The following is a 22,749-nucleotide window of genomic DNA, read 5'->3' on the forward strand; positions in this document are numbered from 1 at the left end:
CCTCACCTCCTGAGGAACAACCTCAGAGCTATCTTAGGCTTGGGAAAGTAGCTCTCTTCCACAGGGCTCTCACAGGGCTAGGTGACTCACAGGTACTGTCGCCTCAGGGCTTCGATGTCTGAATTGATGCTGCTGATCTGAGAGCGCTGGCTCTTCTCTAACTCCCGTTCCATCTCCTCTCGGTGAGCATTCTTCATGGCTTCAATGGCTGCAGAAAGGACATATTCCTCAGCACCAAAATGTTGGCTGCGACTGGCAGTGTCTCTTTCTACTCTATTATTCCTCCATGAGGCTAAGGACAGGCTAGTGTGCTATCTGTCCCCCGTTGACACTGACTGCTGCAGCAGCGGGACTCCAAAGCAGGATGGCCTGGGATAGACAAAGTCTGCGAGAATTCATGAACTAATTCCCCCCTGGGAGGGCCATAGGTGTGTTGTATTTGATGTTAGAAAAACTCCACAACGATCAGGTAAATGTCAATGTTATATTCATACATGAGTTTATAAAGTAAGAATGTCTGAGAGCTGCTGTACTTTCTTCCCTGATGCTAAAAGACACCATTGTATTGTCATTAATCATGTGAAGAAACTGCAACACGATATGGGTGAGACACACTTGCTGGGGCTGTTACAGCATATTTGTACTCTGGTGAAAAAGTGTACTCCCAAGTGATGGATGCCTATTGGGGACCAGTCTTGCACTGTCATAAAACACCTGGAGCACTGGCTCTCAGTTCGGAGGCTCTCAATAGATTTCTTAAGCTAGTCCTTAACTGACTTCAAAGTGAAGTTTTAGGTTAGGGCTGGTGCCAATTTGGTCCAGCACATGCTGAACACACATGAGGCCATGTTCTGTGTCCAGCAATACATAAATAGGGCGGGGTGGTACATGTCTGTTACTCCAGCACTGGGGAGGTGAAGGGGGAGAATGAATTCAGGGTTATCTTCATCTACATAGGTGGTTTAGGGATGGCCTGGGATAGAGACCCTGCCCTCCCATACCTACTAAGAGGAAACATCAATCTCAGGGAAAAGCAATTTTAAGGCTAAGTCCTCTTCTGGACTACAGGTTCAACCCAAGACAGGGGATGTCTGGGCTCATGGACTTAGCCCCACCTGAGATGGTGGCAGCTGTCTCCTCAGCCAAGAGGCGATCCTTCTCCTCCCGCAGCTTCTCGAGCTCCCGCTGGTGTTGCCTCTGCAGGTCCTCAATCTTTTTCTGATGTGTCTCCTCCATGGCGGCAAAGCCTCGTTCACATGTAGCCTGTGAAATGGAAGAGGGCTTATTGGTTTTTCTTGCCTCCAAGTGGCTGTCCTGTGTAATAAATAAGCTAGCCACCTGCTTGGTCCAGGAACTGACATCGTTTCAAGATGTGGCTGGTGATTCCAGCATCAGGCACCAAGTCTGTGTGCAGCTATACATCCTTTGTCCTGGGAACTACGTGCATCACAACCAGGTGGCACATGTATTGCCTACACTGCTTAGGGTAGCAGGCACACCCTGACAAATGTGCTAGCTGCAGAGAGTGAGGTTCATTCTGAAACAAAGGGTAACCTGACTGGAGAGCCCAACCCATCCTCTGTGGGCTGGGGCAGACAGGAGTTATTCTTGGGAGCCGGGGAACGTCAACTCTTTACTAAACCTCAAGGGTATCCACACAGGAGCCAAAGCAGGTGCCAACATCTTTCCTGCCAGCCTGTGCCTTCTTTTCTTCCTTTCTCTTTTAAAGGAGAGGAGAGGCATGCTACCCACAAGGGCAGAGCAGACACGTGAGTCCCAGGGGAAGTCATTCCTTATTCTCCAGAGCCCTAGGCCTGGCCTGTCAGGGCTGTTCTCTCCAACCAAGCAGTAGTACATACCCTGTGTTCTACCTGCAGCTCACAGCTACTCTGAATGTGGGTCATTCTGCCTAAACTTGTGATAGCCACTTCTAGGCAAAGCAGGCTTTCTTGTGATTTAAAACAAAACAAAACAAAACAAAACAAACACTGGAAGTTCGAGGCCAGCCTAGTCTACAGAGTGAGTTCAGGACAGCCAAGGGTGCACGGAAAGAACCTGTCTCAAAAACCAAACCAAACCCCAAAATAAAAACAAACAAACAACCCCCCCCCAAAAAACACTGGAAGAATGTGGCTCTAATTTTGTATTCTTACCCTATCATTTTGCCAATGGATTCAACAAAGGACACCAAGTATCCAATCACCACACTCTGACAATTTTTTACTGAGCCTCACAGTCACTTCCCAAGAGCCTCTACTCAGCAACCTTACAGTGTGTGTGCTGTGCCAGTCACCTCCAACTAGCCTAGAGATAATTTTATGCAGCCTATTTACTGTTCACTGTGGAATTTTTTTTGCTTGTGGCAATCTGTCAGTGCCCAGAGTAATTTGGATTTTGGCTCATTTCAGATTTTGAGGTTCAGCCAGGCGTGGTGGTGCACGCCTTTAATCCCAGCACTTGGGAGGCATAGGCAGGCAGACTGCTTTGAGTTCGAGGCCAGCCTGGCCTACAAAGTGAGTCCAGGGCGGCCAAGATAACATAGAGAAATCCTGTCTTGAAAAACCAAAACCTAAACCAAACAACAACAACAAAAAAAAACAGATTTTGAGGTTCATATAATGGATGCTCACCCTATGGTGAGTCAATCCCATCTTATTCTGATTTGAGCATTTTGGAATACATGAAGAAGATAGGGTTCAAAATCTCTACCACAGAAACACTGAGGTGTCTTTAATGACTAGGCCACTATACTGTTAAATGTATTGTGTTTCAAAACTGTAACTTTGTAAACCTATTTAAAAAATTTGAGTGTACCAGGCAGTGGTGATGCATTCCTTTAATACCAGCATTCGGCAGGCAGAGGCAGGTAGATGGATCTCTGTGAGATCAAGGCCAGCATGGACTACTGAGTGACTTCCAGGCAGGACAGCCAAGGCTACCCAGAGAAATCTTGTCTCATAAACAAAACACCTCCCCCAAAACACAAAGGAAAACAAGACCCCAAACAAACAACAACAAAACCACTGAGTGTGTATGTGTACACATGTGCATGGAAGTCACAGCTGATGGTTGACATCGAATGTCTTTCCTTGATTACGTCTACCTTATAAAAATTTTTCACTTCAACCCAGAGCTTGCTGATTTGGCTTTCTTTGGGGGATCTTTTGTCTCCATCCGCTTTGTGCTAGAATTACAGGGGGCCACACCATACCATGCCCACCCAGCATTTTTGTGAATGTTGAGGATCCAAACTCCTGTCATCATGCTTGTTGGAAAGCACTTTAAACGCTGAGCTATCTCCCCAGTTTTAGTTTTAAATCATCCCTAGACTCACAACAAATTCTTCAATGACTAACAAGTGGTGGTGAGGCAGGAACAACAGCCAGGGCTCCTTGATCTAGGCAGAAATCCAGAGAGGACCTGTTCCCTGCTGGGCTCTCTCAAGACGGTCTGGTGTCCAGCTATGCCACAAGTCCCACAGAGGACCTGAAGTTCTTGGGCACAGCCTGATGCTTACTCTCAACCTGTACCTTTTGTTTTAAAGGTGATTTCCCACTAGGTAACCCTTAGCCCAGCACAAGCATTCTGAACTCTGACATCCGGCTAAGCGACTATGGTGTTGCCGTCCCAGGCAGTAGAGGCTACTGCAGGTACAAACAGGAACAGCCAGTGGTGCCCAGGCTCCTCAAAGACCCACTGAATGCACATTTTCAAATTTTCTTACAGTACTTAATGGGTCTTAAAAGGTCTGTACGAGATCAGAAAAAGAATGGTGAAAACCAGCACCTCAGGTATCTCATCAACTTCTTTGTGTCTGCTCAGTAGTTATGTGATCATATAGAGGCAAAGGAAAAGCTCCAGCCTGAATCATCTCCCTTCAGGATGGAGAAAAAGGGTACTGGGAACAGTCATGGATGCCCCACTGAGCTACAGTGGCAACACTGTGGCAGAAACACTCCCTGCAAAAAGACAGCTGGAATCTGCTGCAGGCACCCTTGGGGCCTGTTCACCTTCCAGTGGGGAAAAAGATGAAGACATGGCTACCAGGCCACCTCTGGAATCTAAGAGATTGTTAAGATCCCCCACGACTGTGGCCAGGCAGCCATACACATTGTAGTCTAAGATAAAAATAAAGGGGTGTCCACAGGAGCATGACAGGCAGCCTGGGAGAGAAAGGTGTGGGGAAACCTTCTCAGACACAGTGCCAACTCTTCCTTGACATTGCTTTGCAAATACTCCTGTGTTGTGAAGTCCTAACCCTGCCCTTCAGAGATGTGAGGCCGTTCTCGAACTGATGCCTCAACTTTGAAGCCAGAAAGGGTTCTGTGAGGGTAAGAAGGAGAACGATGTGGAGAGGCCCCTGGAGCGAGGACAGGCAGCGGGAAGACCATATTCTCCTTCTCCACAAGGATGCTGCTTTCCTTGCTAGCTTCCCTTCTGGATCAGGATTAGAAAAACACTACAAGGTTACTCAGTTCTGCCTGTAGAGCAGCTCAGAGTTAAGAACTATCTTCTATCCCAGCTCTTAAGACCTCAGTTGCCCACACACAATGGCCCCTTTCTGGTGTCACCAAAGAGAACTGGCTCTGAAAAATAAATGGTGCTAAAGACCTTGAGGCTCTCAAAGTCCCGCTGGTATTTCTCCCGCAGGGTGGCCACATCACCCTCCAGCTCTTTGTGGCCCAGCTCCTCTCGCATGACATCCATTTGGGCTTCCAGTTCCTGGATACGTTCCCGCAGCCCTGTCATGGATTCGGCCTCATCCTTGGCTGCTGGCACAGCTCTGGGCTCAGACGGCCTAGTGGCCAGCAGGGTATCTGGGTGTGGAGGCTGGCAGAGGCTCAGGGCTCCCCGCAGGCTCCACATGTAGTGCTCCTGCAAGGCCCTCAGTTCCTCCTGATGAACAGCCTGCAGCTCTCGGACCTTCAGCTGGAACCTGTCCTCCAGCATCTTCATCTGCTGCACGTGCTGCTGTTCCATAGCCTGCCTATCTTTGACTGAAGCATCTAGCTGGCTGAGGACCCGGCTACGCTCAGCTTGCAGTGTATTTTCAGTGTGGCTCAACTGCTCCACCATGCACCTTATCTCTTCCTCATACCTGCCCTGCAGGGCAAACATGCTTTCACTGTGTTTGCTTTCTGCTTCTTGTAGACATCTCTGTTGATGGTCCATCTGGCTCACCTTGGCCTTGAGCTCAGTGTTTTCCTTTTCAATGAGGGTGATAACCTTCTGGTACTCACTCTTCTGTTTGTGGAGAAGTTCTTCATACTCTTCCTTTAGGGCACCAACTGTTTCTGCACGCTTCTGGCATAAAGCCCCCCTGGCCTCCTGACAGGCCTTCTTGTAAAATTGCAGCTCCTTTTCATACTCTAGCCGAATTCTGCATGCTGCATAGCACACTTGAGCCTGAATAATTGCATCTTGAACCAGTAATGAAGAATACTGACCAAGGCCCTCTAGACAAGCATCATATGAAAGATGTTGCGACATCTGCAGAAGCCTCTGGCAACCCCCAAGTGGCTCTGTGGGAGGTAGGGATGGCAAGGCAGCTGAGATCTCCTCAAGGATGCTAGCCTTTTCTCGAAGCTGCTGGGCCAGCTCATCCTGAATGGCAGCAAGGACTTCAGGGCTCTGATGGAAAGCCTGCAAAGGCTCTTGGGAGCCATCTGTGCCTGGTCTCAGCACCTCTCCTAATGAGCTCTGGTCCCAGGATGTCTGTACCTGGTCCTCCCTGTCAGTTGGATGCCTGACGGTTTCTAAGATCTGCTGTATTACTCTTTCAAAGTCTGGGGTTTGGTAGGCTCCCAAGATTTCTCTCAGCATGCACTTGTGCTGTTGTAGGGCTGCCTGGGTCCCCTGTAGGGTCTCCTGTATGCTCTGCAGCCTACGGTGGAACAATTCTCTTACTGACTGTGTGGTACAGCTGAGCTCTGCACGAATCCACGTGGCATCAGCCAGACTTTGGGGAACATGCTGCTGCTGACTGTCTCCTGACACGCAGGCTGCGTCTTCTCCCAGTGTCCCTAGGTGCTTACTTAGGGATTCGACCTGGTTCCAGAACTCACTGTTCACCAGCACCTTCTTAGCCCAGATCTCCATTGGAGCCCCAGCAGAGTGGGCAGCACTTTCTTCCTTCAGTGGCCACTCCCCTGACTGAGAAAGCTCACAGAGAACACCATACACACCTGAAGTGGTATTCTTTAAAGAGTCAGCTATTTGGTTGATGAGTGAGGCCTCCAGGACTATCTGAGCGGAAAGCAGCTTCCTGTGCTCCTGCTCGTTCAATATGGGCTGGCAGGGCTGCTGCTGCACAGGGGCTGCCATGCCACTTTCCATGGGGTGCTCCTTTTCTTGGTCAGCCTTCGGCCTGTCTGCAGGGGATGCCCATGGCTGAAGAGCCTTGATAGCACCCGCAAGCATACTTTCTATGTTAGCAAGGGAGGCCGCACATGCATCTTGTCCCTCCTCTTGGTCAGCCCATGGCAGAGACCTTAGCTTTTCCCAGCAGTTTTCTAAGCATGCCAGGGCTTGGCTGTTTTTGGCTTGGAAGTTTTCTAGCTCCCCAGGGTGGTGCTCAATGTTTGTGGCCTTCTGCTGTCTCTCCTGCTCTAGCTGAGAGGCTAGTGAGCTAGCCTGTAGCAGGCTAGCACGGAGCTGCTCCCGCAACTGCGCCTCGGTGCCAGCCCACTGTTGGTGCAGTGCAAGCAACGCCTCCTGACTCTGGCCCTGCTGGCTCTCCAGCCTCACAGTCACATCTTTGAGTTTCTCCTCAGTGACATAAAGCTTTGTCTCCAGGGAGTGGATTATAGAGATGTATGTTTCAGCGTCTGCAGCTGCAGGGAGTGTGCTAGGGGTAGCTTCTGAGGATGCACTGTCCTCTGAAGGTGACTGGTCCTGGCTGGTGTCTGATGATGTGCTGCTAGTCCAGGCCTTTGCACACCCCTCAGGGTGTATGTATCTTTGACACTGGATTGTCGAGAACCGGATTCTTGGCCTTTTTACAGGGGCTCCTTGGTCAGACTTTGATGTGCTTTGCAGATGCCCCTCCTTGTCAGGCACATCCACAGACTTTGGGGGTACCATGTTCTCCTCTCTGCTGAGGCTACCACTGCTCCCCTCCTCCCCCAGGCCAGCACCCGGATTTTCATCCTCTGGCCGTGAGTGGGGAAAGCTTGGAAATACTCTGGTGACTGAGCCTAATGACAAAATGCCACTGTCCTCCTCTGTTGGCTCTGCGGTACTCTGAGACTCTTTGGCTTCCTTTGGAGAATCGCTCACAAATCTCCTTAGACACTCTTCCTTTTCCTGCAGCTTAATTTCTGTTTCCTCTAAGCTGCTGCCCAAGGCAATCATTTTAACCAAAGCCTCATTGAGGTCTTGGTCTTTCTTTTCCAGAACTCTCTCATGTGCTTCCTTAATATGCTTCAGCTCCTCTTCCTTTTGTCTCAGGAGAGTTCGCACGCTCTGTAGCTGGACAGAGACCCTGTGGTGTGAGTGCTCCAGGTTCTGGTAGTCAGCTTCTCTTCCCCTCAGCTTCTCCTGGAGCTCAGCCACGTCCCCATCAGATGTAGCCACACGTTCCATGAGCTCTTGAAACTGCTGCTTGATGAGATCCCGTTCATCATGGAGGCTCTGGACGTGCTGGGCTAACTGGCGGATGCTGGCCTCCCGGGCCTCCAGCTCTTCCTCCAGCTGGTGTACCTGCTCGCTGCCTTTGCATGTGTCACTCAGCTTTTCTTTCTGCAGGGCCTCCACCTGCTGCACATGGCCTTGGAGCTGCTCCTCATAGGCACTGGCCTTGTCTTCTACTTCCTTCAGATTCTGCAGCAGCGCCTGCTTCTCTTGCTCACAGCTCTCCAGCAACAATGTATAGTTCCTCTTCAGCTTCCTCTCCATCAGACGCTGGGCCTGCTCACTGGTACCTAGCTGTTGGCTGAGCTCAGCAATGCATTCCTGCAGCCTCTGTACCTCCCTCTGTCGGTCCCGCTGCAACGCCTGCTGTGTTTCTAGGTCCCTGAGTTCCTGTGTCTTCTCTGATAGCAGGGCTTCTGTACTTTTCAGTTTCTGCTCACTGGCCCTCAGCTGGCCACTCAGCATGGCCTTGCTGTTCTGCCACTCCTCCAGCTGCTCACGAACCTTGCCCTGCTCCAGCTTCAGCTCACCCTTGAGCTTGGCTAGAGCCTGTTCCTTAATGGCCAACTCTGCAGCGGCATTGCCAAGTCTTGTTTGCAGGGTCTGAATCTCAGCCTCATGGTGCCGAATTGCATCCTTGGCCTCCCCATAGCTATGTTTCAGGGTCTGAATCTGCTGCGTGATGAGCTCCTGCCGCCGGCACTGAGCTTCCAGCTCACTTTGGAGGTCTTGGTTGACTCTATGGAGCCTCTGCCAGGCACCCGATGGGGAGGTGGCCACTTCAGTCTTAAAAAAACCGATTAGATACTGGTTAGTAACACTCAGGCCACCCTGTTCTGAGTGTCACACCTCTGGCCAGGATCAATCATAGAATAGCTCCTTGGTGGGTTTGGCTTTAATCCTTTGCACAACTTTTTTTTTTCTTCATTTAAAGAAAAAAAAAAAAACCAAAGTAATATAGTTTTGTTTGCTTTTATAAATATAGCTGCTTCCACATAAACAGAACACATGGACAAAAACATCAAAAAATAGCTCTAACTGAACAGTATCTAGAAGAAATAAACCAAATAAAGCTGTATAATGGAACACACTGAGAAGCATAACGGAGACCAAAGGACAAAGGAACACCGCTCTTGTTTTGCAAAACAAAGTATGTGGATCTAGACCACATATTTAAAGCAGCACAGGGCATAAGGCACAAGAAAGTAACGTCACTTCCTTCCATGATAGGAGGAGAAGGAAGGCAGGTAACTACTTGAGAGATGTCAGCAAAGTAACATTGGAACATTTCCTTTAGAAAGCGCAGTCAGACCTCCACCGTAAGGAGAAAACTAATCTCTACCTGCAAGAAGACAGAACAAGGGAATGTAGATCATGGAGCAAAATGTGGTAACAAAACAAACCTTCGTAAAGCTCAAATAAAAGTGAAACATGCAAAACCCAAGACAAAACTCCCCATACCGAGACACACACAGAAGAGACAGAATTAATACAAAGCAGGAGACAATATAATATGGGTAAGTCAGGAGAGCCCCACCTAGGATCTGGCCTGCCCAGGCTCCCTCAGTCTGCTGGTGGGGAAGCCACAGATGTGACACTCAGGTAAGTCCCAGTTCCACACCATGTTCACCAAAGCATGCAGCCCTCCCAGCAGTTAGCACAGCACCCCACCCCCATCTTGCGTCTCTGAACCCTCAGTGCCCCAAAGGCCCTTTGCCCCTTCTCACTTTTCAGGGCAAGTATTTCCAAAGCTCAGGGATAATCATCATTAGATTTAGCGGGAAGCCGGCCCAGTGCTGACCAACAGGGCCTTCAGTGTAGATGCACATGGTGGTCCATGTTAGACACAAGTTAGCAATGTGCAAAGCTCCTTGGCAGTATCTTTACCACTAGTCTGAAGTCAACTCTCATATAATGGAACTGACAAAGGCTCATGAAAGTGACAAAGTAGAGATGGCCTGAATGAACACCCTAAAGGCTTTCTGAGCAGGCTGTGTAGAAGGGAGATACCTGCGCCATGGGCAGTTCCAGGCAAAAAGCTTTGAGGTAGGACAGCAGTTAGTTTGGTGGAAGGGAAGAGGGTGCAGTAGAGACAGATAGCAGGCCAGGAACACATGCAGCAGTGTGAGAGATAAGCATGAAGGTAAAGTAGGCTCCGCCTGAGGGGAGTGAAGGACCCCAAGTCTACTTGTAACTTGGTGATGAAGACTGAGGTCAGTGGACAAGGGTCTGACATGCCGACAACCAACCTGGCAGAGATTCTGGGTCTGAAAGCTGAATGTGCGTGGAGAGCGCTAGTTCCCCTCACACAGGCAGGAGGCTGCTGCTGTAGGGAGGAGGAGTGTACTGCGGGACCAGAAGGAGAGTCGAGACTAGAACCTGGGACCCTAACAGCATCTAAAACCAGTGTCTTATCCCTGGCCTTTGCGGGGAGTCTCAGTTCAGTTCTTCCATCCCACTCCACTCTCTCTAGCACTTGCTCTCCCACCAGCATGGCAGTACTCAGGACAACACTTTGTCTCCTTCATGTCCCAGAGTTAGGATGGCTCCTGGGAAGCTTGCTATAGGACAACACCACACACCACCTGTCCTCATCTCATACCAGGCTACCTTGAGATTTTTTTTTAAAGGAAAACAACAACAACACACACACATATATATATATCTCAGGGATCTAGGGATCCATGGATGCAGCAGGAGTCTGGAAGATGCCCTGAGGAGAAGGACATTGGCCTGGGGCTGTCAACTCACCACCTAGCTGCCACCACTTTCACCCTGTTCCTGGTTGGATTAGGTTGGCTAGGTAGTCATATATCGTCCTGAAACTTAGGCTAGTTAAAAAGGAATTGGGCTGTGTGTGTATGGGGGGAATGTACTTCTAGCTCTGTCACTAACTTGCTGTTGGCCCTAATAAGGCACTTGGCTTGCTGTATTGCCCAGTTTTTCAATACGTACAATGGGCCCAATCTCATTATGGTGAAAACAATGAGAAACAACATACATACACATAGGTTTCACAAAAGCACAATGTCTAGAAAGCCCAAAGGAGAGATCACAAAATGATTTCATGACCAAAAGATAATCCTCCGCTGTAGAAATTTGAGACATCCCCCAAATGAATGTCCTAGTAGCAAGGAAAGTGTACAGAATACCACGGCATAAAGAGCCTTGGTCCTTGTTGACCAGAGCTTTGCCATGTTTGCACATTCCTAGCCTGTGGGCCTGAGCAGACCTTTCACACTGAAGCCCCTGGGTGCAGTGCTGACTGGGCAGCTGCCCACCCTACCTGCAGCACATAGCCCTCCCGGGCACTCTGCTCTCGGCCCAGGGCCACCCTTAACTGGTCCTGCAGAAGCCGATTCTGCTCTAGGAGATCGGAGGCTTCTTTCTGGCTCTGCTCCAGCTGTTGGTGAAAACAAACATACATACACTTCACAAACATGATGACAATAAGCAGAAGCAGCTGGCCACGGGGGCCAGGGAGGATTGTTCATGGGCCTCACATCTCACTGGATGGATCTGTACACAGCATCAACACAGTTTCTCCCCTCTGGTGGCCAAGGGACACATTTTCTGTTCTTGCCTCAGGTAAGCCCTGCCTAGCCCCAAAAAGCTTCCACCCTGGCTCACAGTTGTACTATGCTGGCTGAATAGCTTATATGGAAAGGTTCCTATGTGGGGAGGTGGCTATGCTCCACTGAGAAAAGAAGGCTTCATATCTTTATCAGAAGGTCCTTGGCATAGCATGTAGGTCCCACTTTCAGGCCCTACTGAATATTCTGTCTGACCAGGTTTACAGAATAGATTCTACATAAAATTTTAATACATTATCAAATTAGACATGGAAACCTATAAACGTTCTACATTCTTGTTTCAACAGCTTCAAAGTTACCATCCACCTTTCCCCAACATTCTGAGATCCTCGCTGATGCTCTGCTGTATAGAGGTAGGCTACCCTAGTCTGCTGGGCCATGAGAGACCAGGGTGGCGTCTTAAACACTGAACCCAAGACTGCTATTCAGGTAAGAACTCAGTATGTGACTGGGCGTTAGTGGCGCATGTCTTTAATCACAGCACTTGGGAGGCAGAGGCAGGCAGATCTCTGTGAGTTCGAGGCCAGTCTGGTCCAGGACAGCCAAGGCTACATAGAGAAACCCTGTCTCAAAAAACAAAAAACCCCAAACAACAAACCCTTGACTAGGCATCCTGCAGGCCAGAGGGCTCATTCTGGTAGAACAGAATTTCGTGTTTGAATTAATCTTGTTTCATTTTACCTGTATTATTATTTTTTAATATAGAAAATGAAAAAGTCAAAGTGTTAGTGCTAGTGATCTATTAGGCTCATACATTTAATAAAATAGAAAAAAAAAAGAGGCAAAGAGAGGTGTGCTGATGTGGCAGATCTTTATAAGAATATGCCTGAAGCTTGCTGAGGAAGATGCCCTTAAAGGGGCAACAGTCAGACAGAACCTTATGTAGGCTGTGTACGCTTCTCAAACACCTCATGTGAATATTCTGGATTTTAGAGTTGCTGTTTTGCTTTTGAAATGATTCTGGAGAAAACTATATATACATAATGAGCAATCTGGGAGATGAGGCCAAATCTAAATATAAACTTCAGTCACATTAAATCTTTATTTTATACACATGATCTGGTTTATATATGTGATTTGGACATTTTGCTTTGTTTTGCCAATGCTGAAGATTGAACCCAGGGCGTTGTGGATTATGCCAGTGCTGCAACATGGGGACCAGACTCCTAGTTCCCAATAGTGTAAGACTTATTAATTTTATATAAATGAAACTTCATGGTAGGGAACTTTCTGCTTGTGTCATGCTGACACCTGAACTCTTTTGGATTTTGGAGCATTTGGAGTAAGGATATGCATCCTGTAACTTCTTTGGTCATAGAATTCACTAGTGAGACATTAATGTGCGTGTAGATGCAATCTGGACACATTTGATGAGAATTCTATGCTGTGAACACAGGGGCTAGCTTATGTGGCTCTCTCTGGACCAAGATGTTAGGATGCCTTCATCTAATGCCTGCCCACCCCATTTCTCCACAGCCCTGGGCCATATGTCTACTCCTCCCCAGGACCGTACTGAGTCACCTTTTACATGCAGGAAGGGAGCTGCCCCACATTACCTCCTTTTCTAGCAAAGAGGTGAGCTCATGTGTGGAGAGACGTTCACTTCTGTCCTCCACGGATAGGTGCAGAGGGGCAATGGGCACCTGTTTCTCCTCCCTGAGAGGGGTGGTCTCCACTTGGTGCCACCGCTGTTCAATTTCCACATGGACATTCTGTGTCTTGAGGTCAGGGGTTCCCAGCAGCCCTGGGCTCCGGTCGATGTCCATACGTAGGGCTGTATCCTCCATACCTGGTCCATCAACAGAGTCCAGCATCCCAAAGCGCTTGCGGCGCTCTTCTCGCCGACGAGCTCGTTCCCGCTCCAGCTCACCTGGCTCGGCTTCCACACACCCAGGGTCACCTGCATCAGAAGATCCTCCAGTGCTGGCCCTTTCTTGAGCTAGGGCCTGTTGGATGGGGCGGAATTCAGCCCAGTCAAAGGTCTTGGAGCGGCCCTCCCTCCTCCGCTCTCGAGCCCGGCTCTTCTTCTGCTCAGGATCTGGCTCTCCTGGCACAGCTTCTTGCTTCTCATTTGGCCTTGAGCAGGTCTCAAAAGATGTGCTTTTACTCTTTTCCTCAGGCAATGAGCTGTGGGGCAGTAAGGAAACAGGACCTGTCAGAGAGCTTGGACATTTTATCAGGTCACCGGGCCAGCCCACAAATGTTCTGATCCCTAAAGTGGTTTCTTTCTTTTTTCGAGACAGGGTCTCTCTGTGTAGCCTTGGCTGTCCTGCACTTGCTTTGTAGACCAGACTGGCCATCTGCCTCTGCCTCCCGAGTGCTGGGATTACAGATGTGTGCCACTGTGCCCGGACCCAAAGTGGTTTCTAAATGTAGAGGGAAGAATGTTCCACTTGTGCTTGGTTTTCTCTTGGGCAAGGAAAAGAGCCTCACCAGGTCCTGGGTGAATGGGAGAACCTCAGTTCTCATTCCTTAAAATGGAGGGTCGTGATAAGCAAGGAGTGTCATGGCTGTCCTACGTGGATGATGGGGCTAAAGCCAATGGACTTCTCTAAGTCCCATAAGAGAGAAGGGCCCAGCCCCTGTCCAGACACTTGGTGAGGTTGGTTAGGAAGCAACCCTAACGCTGCAGTGACAGAATGATTGAGAACTAACCCTCCTTAGAAGGGCTCAGAGATTTCGATAAACAGGACATGCCATCAGCTCGATTTAAAAAGCAACTCACTCTGGCTCCAGGCATGACAGATCAGTCAGAGTGAGGCTGAGACTGTCAAGGAGACAGTGACTCAGGCAGCCACAAGCCCATACAAACAGGGAGATGGTAGCATAGTACCCACCACTATGGAGGAAGAAGGTGACTAGGGACACAGCCACCCTGCCAATCTTCCCTAAGAAGATTTCTGAGAAGGCCTCCACTGCAGCAGGAGGAGGGAGGGGTCAGGGCATCACTATTGCAACATGGAAAGGCGCTAAGTGGGCTAGTTGATAGCATAAGTCACAGTGATTGCTAGATGGCCCTGGCCTTGTAGCAATTAGAAGTGAGCTAGTGATAAGACAGCCTTTGGAGAAGGAGCCAAGGAGCACTTATATTTATACTAGGACCAAAAAGGCGACTGCCAAAGGGACATCAAGCAGAAGACAGCGTGATTCTCATTACCCTTGGCTCACCTGGAAACAAACAGTAAGAGACAAAGTGCTTGGGCCAGCGAGATGGCTCAGTAGGTAGGTGCACTTGCCATCAAGCCCAACCCAGGACTGAGTTCTCCCTGGAAGTCCACATGGTGGAGGGAGAACCAGCTCCTATCAATGGTTTTTGGAGCTCAACATATGCACAACAGCCAAGGCACATGTACAGACACAATCAATCCTGAAAACAAGAAAAGTTGTCCTCTGACCACCACATGTGTGCTGTGACAACCCTCCCTAAGAAATACAAGTACTTAAATAAAAATCAAGTGCTTTAGAGCAAGCAGTAGGATCACCAAGGGTCCAGTTTAAGATCACACAAACATGCAAATTAAAATGAGCTGGAAGGGGCTGAACCGATGGCACAGTGGTAAGAGCACATACTGCCCTTGCACAGGATCTCGCTTGGTTCCCTAGCACCCACATGGCAGCTCATAGCCCTCCATTAAGAATGAATCGAAACATGGCTCATGTCTGTAACCCAGCATCTGGTAAGCAGAGTGGGACGCCAGCCTGGGCAATATAGCAAGATCCTTGCCCAGGGAAAAACAAAACAACCTAGAGTGGAGCTTTTAGAATGATGAGAAAATGGGTGGTCTCAGGTCCCTGTGTGGAGCGGCAACTGACACCTGGGAACAGGGACAGGATTCCTAATAGTTATGTTCCTGGGGGAGGATGCCCCAACCTAGAAGTATTTCAGTACTGTGAGTCATCCTCACCACAGACAACATGACAGAAAGGAGAGGAGAAGCAGGACCAGGCCAACAGCTTTGATACTGCTATGTTTGGATCTAATACCTTCTGATGGACTTGTAGTAATAAATCATGTTCCTCAACATGAGCCAAACAGAACAACATAGGCTAACAAATAGAAGTATTTAAATAAAATGGGTGTGGGGATACCTTATCAGTTTGAAGACGCATTCAATTGTAGATTCTAGCCAGGAAGATGGTATTTGCGAGAGAGATACCAGGTCCCTACATTCAGACCCTGGGCCTAGGCCTTCCATGGAACACAGAATAAACATACATTTATGAGTGTTCTTGAAACTAGCTCTGAACACCCCAACATTGATTTCCTCTAGCCATGACTTTCCATCTGCATGCACCCTGGGATGAGCAGCGCAAGTACCTTTTCACTCTGCTATAGGGCCTTGTGCTATGGGTGCTTCTCTTGACTGGAGGAGCCATAGGGGTGTTGGGGGGGGCAGGGAGGAGGGTGCTCATTTCTCAACAGTTCTTTTTAATAGAAAATTTAAATCTTATTTTATGTGTATGGGTGTCTTGTCTGCATGTGCATCTGTGCACCATACACATACAGTGCCTGTGGAGGCCAGAAAAGGGTGGTGGATCTCCTGGAACTGAATGGGTGCTTGGAATCGAACCCAGGTCCTCTGAAAGAGCAACCAGTGTCCTTAGCCACTAAGACATCTCTCCAGCCCCCAGCATGGTTCTTGAGAGAGGACAGAGGACTATTTTACAGATACAAGTATGTCTTCAGGACCTACTAATCCTGTAATGCAGAAATCAGAAGAAAAAAGTTCATGTTTCCTTTCCTACTCATTTCACTCAAAAAGAAACAGAACTAGTCAGAACGAGGCAAAAGTCTGAGTCAAGAATAGTTATAGCTAATGCTGCCACACCTGGTACCCTCTGACCACCATACACCCAAACCTCTGATTCCAAAACCTTACTTGGCAGCAACATAAAGCAAGAGATACAAGGTATTCAAAATGAAACCTGAATGAAGTAGAGTAAGACCTGGCACACACACATAGCTTCTCTGCTGTCCTGAAGATGAACATGGTAGATCTGCAGTCTAGAGAGCACAAAGCAGAGGCACATAGCATGTTGTGAGAAACATATACATTATGGCATGTTAACATATTTTAAAATGTGGGCTTCAGGACCCACCGTCTGAGACAGAAGCATCTCTCGATGATACAAAAAGAGAGAGAGAGACGCAGGAGTGAGGTAGAAGAACTCTGAGGAAATGCAAAAACCACAATGGCAGCTCAGGCTGCTCCCAGCCAGCTGGGGCACAGCTACCAGAGAAGGGCCACGGTGGAGCCCGAGCCCAGCCTTGAAGGGTTACTTGTGTGGCTGACCAGGACAGCTTAACAGAAGCAAGGCCAGCAGAGGCAGAAAGACAAAAGGATCACAGGAGACAAATGTAGCCAGCTGACAGTGGGCCAGGAGAAAAGGACTTCATGCTGTAGTGTAGTTAGGCTCAGGCCTCAGGGAATGACAAAGTACCCTAGGGCAATTAGCAAGGTGTCCATCTTACCTGGTCACATCTGGGGCAGATGTCGGGAGTACATGTTTCATAATGGTCTGGATCCAGTTTCGTCGTATGCCTGATGTCATGGCTGACAGGGTGAATTCACCCTCCTTGGTCTACACAAAAAAATACTAACCATCAGTGGTCAGCCCATGGGAGTGACTGCTGCCTGAAGTACAGTAAAGAAAGTTCCACAGGGAAAAGGTAGGCTAGGTGACTTTCCTAGGAGTGTTGTATATGACCTTGAGATAGGCAGACTAATAGGGCCACACTCTAGGGGAGTAGTGAACTGGGTGTCCCCTAAACAATGCAGTACACACTCAGTAGTAGCTTGCACATAGATAATCATGTGTCCCTTTCCTCAAGAAGCTCTGCTAGCCCTAGGGACAAGGACACAGAGTGGCTAGGAGCAGAGGGAATGGTGGCTCAGGCTTAGCATCCTGCAGCCTCCACATAAATGCACAGTATGACAAAGGGGCTGCCTGTGTTTCTACCTACATTGAAGATGTATCACACTATTCCTGACACCATCTAGGTGATGAGAATGAAGGCAGTGGCAGAAGAAAGGTGATGGAGGGGCAGGGTATCACTGGCTGGACAGTGGTCAGGAGGAACTGCTGTGTGTAGTGGGGATACTGCAAGTAGATGGGAAAAGGGAATCCCAAACTGTCAGGAGCATGCTAGCAAATTAGTAAAAAACAAAACAAAACAAAACAAAAGACTATCATTGCAAAAAAGAGGCTTATCTCAGCATTCAGACTCCAGGAATGGTCTCTCTCCTTCTCAGTGGATGGGGACATTGCAGTTAGGCAGCAAGGAACAAGGCTATGGGAACAGCCATGGCTCCTTCCCCAGACACCCAGAACATGCAGTGGAGCCGTGGTCAGTTGATCAGAAACAGGTGCCAGTTGCCTCTTAAGATCAAATCCACGGGCCTTCAGGTTTGCTGGGCCTGAGATGCCCATTAAATGTGTCTGAACAACTGACCACAGCAATAAATTGAGTTCTAGGCCCCTAAAAACCATAAAGATCTTTCTCCAGTGAGCCCACCAGAATGCTAGCCTTGAGCTAGAAGTCAAACCCTAGAGCCTAGTCTACCTGCAGTCAGTTCAAAGGTTCTGGTGGGAGATTACAGAGGTTTACCCTAAAGTGGGGTCTGGCTTTGTCCTTCTCCTGGGACATGTCTTCCATGTCCAGAATTCTGGGTGGCTAGAGAGCTACTGTAGTCTGCCTAGGACCCCATTTAGTAGTGATAGTGACAAGATAATATAAGGAACAGATTCCCACATCAGAACAAACACCAACCATGAGCCTGGGCTTTGAGATAGACAGCAAATAAAAGCACAGTAATCCAGTTAAGTATAACCATTATGAAGCCTCACTGAAGAAGGCAAATGTCTTTAATTTGCTTCTAGGCAGTCCTTAATCTTTTGCTCCCCACACTTTTCATCCTTCCAATGGTCCTGTACTCCAAAAAACATTAAGAATAAAAGAAAAAGAACAATTCCTGCAGCAAAGCCTTGAGAAGAAAGATGCAGAATCCCATCTTTTTGTCTATCCCATGTGTCAAAAATACAGGTGAATAGCCACAGGAAGGATAGAATGCTGACCACATGTGTTAAAATAGAACCCTCCTGGTCTGCTCCATCCATTCTCAGACTCACATGTATCTGAAAGCCATAGTTTCTCTGGACTGGATACTCGGTGACATCGAAACAAGTGGACAAGTCAATTTCTCCATCTAGGTCGGCTGCCTGCAGAGAAAAACGAGAAGGTATGAGGGGATTCTGGGAGAGAAGATGCCCAAGTAAGCATGTTTCTGTGATGTCTTCCACTGAATATCTTCACAGAACTAGACCATGAGCAATTATTTTACAACATCTAACTCCCTACCAGTTCTCTGTGTATCTAGCCAAAGAAAAAGTCCACACCAGTGATCTTTTGTTATTAAAAAACTAAGACACACTCTAAGAGTTCTACATGAAGTTCACCTATTTTCTGCATTAAAAATAGTTATTTAAAACATTATTTATAGCCGGGCATGGTGGCGTACGCCTTTAATCCCAGCACTTGGGAGGCAGAGGCAGGTGGATCGCTGTGAGTTCGAGGCCAGCCTGGACTACAAAGTGAGTCCAGGACAGCCAAGGCTACACAGAGAAACTCTGTCTCAAACCCCCCCCCCAAAACAAAAAACAAAACAAAAAAAACAAACAAACAACAACAAAAAAACAAAAACAAAAAAAAACCACACACACACACAAAAAACCATTATTTATTCACTTAAGGAAAACTTTAATAAAAGCTGGGTGTGGTGGTCCACATCTACAGTTTGAGCATTTGGGAGGCTATGGAGGAGTGCTGCAAGTTTAAAGCTAGTTTGAATTACATACTAAACCCATTTCATGGTCAAATTAAAATAGGATTTAAAAATCAAACCATGACTAACAATCACTGGATGGAGCGGCAGTGTTTACACTTCTGCAGGTCCCCACGCCTAACTTTCAATAGAATGCTGGACTCTTCTACTTCTGCCCTCAGTTTTCCATGTACCATTTTGGCTAACATACAAAAAGACAAAGAGCCTAACACAGAGATGGAACAGGAAGAATTTTCAATGAACCAGCTGGTCTTCCTTGATGAGTAGTCATGTTTCAAAGCTTAACTGCAACATGAAATTTTCAGTCCTATCAGTGACTTTTCTGTGCTGTTAACAACGAAACTGCTAGTTCTTCTACCCTTTGAACATGTCACTTGTCAGGCATGTTCTGTAACATATAATTGGTCACAGATAATATTAAGCTATGCAGAACTTTCAAATGTCTATACAATTCACTCTATAGAAGCAACATCTCTTTGTTAAATCACTGCCTATGTCATCAGCGGAGCTTTCAGTGCTCACTAGTGGGTTGCATTTGATCCTTGGAACTGTAGGAACAGGTAGTTGTGAACCCTCATGTGGTCCTTTGCAAGAGCAGCAGTTCTCTTAACCATTGACTCATCTCTTCAGCCCAAACTGGTTTTCTCTCTCTTTCTTTCCTTCTTTCTTTGTTGAAAGCTCAAACTCTATTTATTATTGGCAACAAATGGTCCTTGAAGGAATAGATTCCTGGTTCATTTGCATGAAAATGCCTGCCAAACTCTCAAAACTGAGTTCAGTTGGTAACTCAGTAGTTATATGGGGTGTGCTCCCGTAAGGCTTTAGCATACAGCTGAGTGACAGACATTTCCCACTTAAAGAACACTGAAAAGGGGGCTGGAGAGATGGCTCAGAGGTTAAGGGCACTGACTGCTCTTCCAGAGGCCCTGAGTTCAATTCCCAACCACATGGTGGCTCACAACCATCTATAATGTGAGCTGATGGGTTCTTCTGGCCTGCAGGTGTACATGCAGCCAGAGCACTGTATACATAATAACAATAATTAAAAAAAAAAAAAAAAGAACACTGAAAAGGGATGCTCAGGAAAGGTACTTTTCCTTTAAGCCTGATGACCTGAGCTCCATCCCCAGAAGACATTTAAAAGGTAGTAGGAAAAAATCAACTTCACAATTATCCTTGGATGTTCACAAGAGAGGTGTGGCATGTGTGAACACACACACAGAGGATCATACGCATGCACACATGCACATGAGCACACACAAATGTAATAATAACTGAAGTTAAAAAGAATACTAAAGAGAATGGTATTCAAAGGCTGCAACTTAAAAATACCAAGAAACAGCTGGGCATGGTGGCACACACCTTTAATTCCAGCACTCGGGAGGCAGAGGCAGGTGGATCTCTGAGTTCGAGGCTAGCCTGATCTACAAAGTGAGTCCAGGATAGCCAAAGGCTACACAGAGAGACCCTGCCTCAAAAACCAACCAACAAACTAACCAACCAAACCAAGAACCTATTCTGTTCTTTTTAAACATCATTAACTGTGGAGCACTAAAGGCCATTGACTGTTGGAACAACCTGACTCTGGCCTGTTACCAAGGCACTGGTAGTTTTATCTACTTCTGTTTTTGTGCTATCATTGTTAAGTCCACACAATTCTCTTAGCTATTTTGACTTTCCTAACACATTTCACTAAATATTTCTCTAGAGGCCAGTGAGATACTTCAACAGGTAAAGGTGCTTGTGACCAAGCCTGATGACCTGAGTTCAATCCCTGGAACCTACTAGGTGGAAGGAGAGAACTCCTTCAAGTTGACCTCTATACCCATGTTGTAGCATACACAAAAACGTTTTGAGTACTAGGTCCACCTCTGCTCAAGAGTCCCCGCCCCCTTTTATTATACAAGCATGGAATGGCAAATGTGAGAGTCTTGAAGATGGGTGGGTGATCCTGAAGGACCCCAGATGGAGTTAGCAGGAAAAGACCAAGACAGACTTATCAGGTTGTTCAAAAGACTTTTGGAAGGTGAAGGAAAGAGCCCCTTTTGGTTGGTCTTCTAGGGGTGGTGGGGAAATGATTCATCAGGTAAAGGTGCCTGCTGCCAAGTCAGTCAGTCCCCAGGGCCAACATGGTAGCAGAGGACTGACTCCCACAAATTGTACTATGACATCCACAAGAATCCCATGGCATATGTACTTCCCACCATGCCCAAACATACAAAAAAAGATTTTAAAATGTAAGTTCCTCTACCACAACGCAGAGCAAGATGTGTTATTCTGTCCAGCAACTCAATTTACCACAGTCTTTTCACTGAAAACCAAAGACAAAACAAAACTAGACCGAGTGTACCCAGAGTACTACATACTTCACGGTTGTTTTATTTCTTAGATTTATTTTGTTTGTTTGAGTATTTTGCATGTGTGTATGCATGTGTGCCTGAAGCATGCGGAGATCAGAGGAGAACACCACATCTCCCAGAACTGGAGGTACAGATGGTAGTAAGCTACTATTTAGGTGTGAGAAACTGAACCCAGATCCCCCACAAAGCCAGTTGCTCTTAACAGCTTAGCCATCTTGCCAGCCCAACTGTATTGTTCTTTTATTTATTTATTTATTTTTTAAAAATAACTTTAGTGTTCTTAAAAGAACACAGAAAACAGAGTTATCAAAACCCACTGCACCAAGATACCTAACTCAAGGCCTTAGAGGAGGACCATAATGTTTGAGGTGGGAATCAGTTCTGCCATCAAAACTGATCCTGCATGCACTGTTCCATTAGACTGAGACCGACACCCAAGGCAGTAGGCCACCTTTCCACAGATAAGATTTCAGCCTTGGACTTTTAGGTGCCACTCATGCCTTATAGTTTTCTCACCTCCTCAGCCACGGAATCCCTGTAGTATCTCAGGCTCTGATCGGCCAGGACAAACCAGTGTTTCTTCCACTAAGGGAGAGAAAGATAAACATCCAACTACCCTGGAAAACATACTTGGTGCCCCTCCCTGATCCCAGCTGACCCTAAGCACCCTGGAGAGCACAGGCAAAGTGGGCAACAAACAGCCGACTGCTCAGGCAGCCCTGTGCTCATAGCCTCAGGGAGGCCCTATTAAGGTGCGCTCCAGCAATGAGGCAGTGGAGAACAGTGGACCTGGCCAGCTCTGGGTCCCACTGTGTGGTTGATGACTGGTGTTCTGCAGGCCTCCATTCTAACTTCAGAGACAGAGACAGTTCTGCTGGGGCCAGCCCACAGAACGGTGGCTGTGAAAAGGGTGTTGAGAGGCACAACCACCTGGCTGATACACCAGATAGGTGGGCACCACTAAGCCAGCAGGCACAAACTACCCTGCTGAAGTCCCAAGCTTCACTCTGAGGAAGGGAACTTGAGTCGTCAGGTTAAGGCCAGGGCATTTAATGTGGTGGAGGGAGAAAGAGGGGAGGCTTTGGCCCAGTTTCCCAAGGCAATAAGGAGCTAGGATAGCAGAGTGGGTTTTTATGGGCTTCTAAGATGAGGGCCTAACAGGCTCCAGGTCAAGGTAAGGCTTGCAAATGCCTCTTCCTCTTTGGACTTGATAATATTTACAATTCTAAGAGGCTAATGGTGCCCCTGAAGCTGACCTGGTACGAAACAAGGATTTTGCGGCCTTATAGATCTGCCTATGTGGCTGCCTTGCATGGAAAC

General features: G+C 47.6%; 2 protein-coding genes across 8 annotated transcripts in view; one reads left to right on the forward strand and one right to left on the reverse strand.

The window, feature by feature from the left end:
• PLD6 (phospholipase D family member 6) overlaps positions 1–12,772 on the forward strand; it is a 34,294-nt gene extending 21,522 nt beyond the window's left edge. Inside the window, exon 3 of the transcript XR_014775798.1 lies at positions 11,513–12,772. The gene's annotated coding sequence lies outside the window, so the exon portion shown is untranslated. The remainder of the gene's footprint in view (positions 1–11,512) is intronic.
• MPRIP (myosin phosphatase Rho interacting protein) overlaps positions 1–22,749 on the reverse strand; it is a 116,212-nt gene that overhangs the window by 10,707 nt on the left and 82,756 nt on the right. For 5 of the 7 annotated variants that reach the window (XM_084763767.1, XM_084763766.1, XM_084763763.1 and 2 more), the window contains 8 exons: positions 21,946–22,014; positions 18,357–18,446; positions 16,699–16,808; positions 12,782–13,352; positions 10,919–11,035; positions 4,612–8,418; positions 1,116–1,263; positions 91–208 (listed from right to left, as the gene is read on the reverse strand). In XM_084763767.1, the coding sequence (XP_084619893.1) occupies positions 91–208; positions 1,116–1,263; positions 4,612–8,418; positions 10,919–11,035; positions 12,782–13,352; positions 16,699–16,808; positions 18,357–18,446; positions 21,946–22,014 (5,030 nt within the window). The remainder of the gene's footprint in view (positions 1–90; positions 209–1,115; positions 1,264–4,611; positions 8,419–10,918; positions 11,036–12,781; positions 13,353–16,698; positions 16,809–18,356; positions 18,447–21,945; positions 22,015–22,749) is intronic. The other 2 variants (XM_084763768.1, XM_084763769.1) reach the window with 1 other exon arrangement.

This window comes from Acomys minous (genome assembly GCF_964271855.1).
Source record: "Acomys minous genome assembly, chromosome: 16".
Taxonomy (NCBI): Eukaryota; Metazoa; Chordata; class Mammalia; order Rodentia; family Muridae; genus Acomys; species Acomys minous.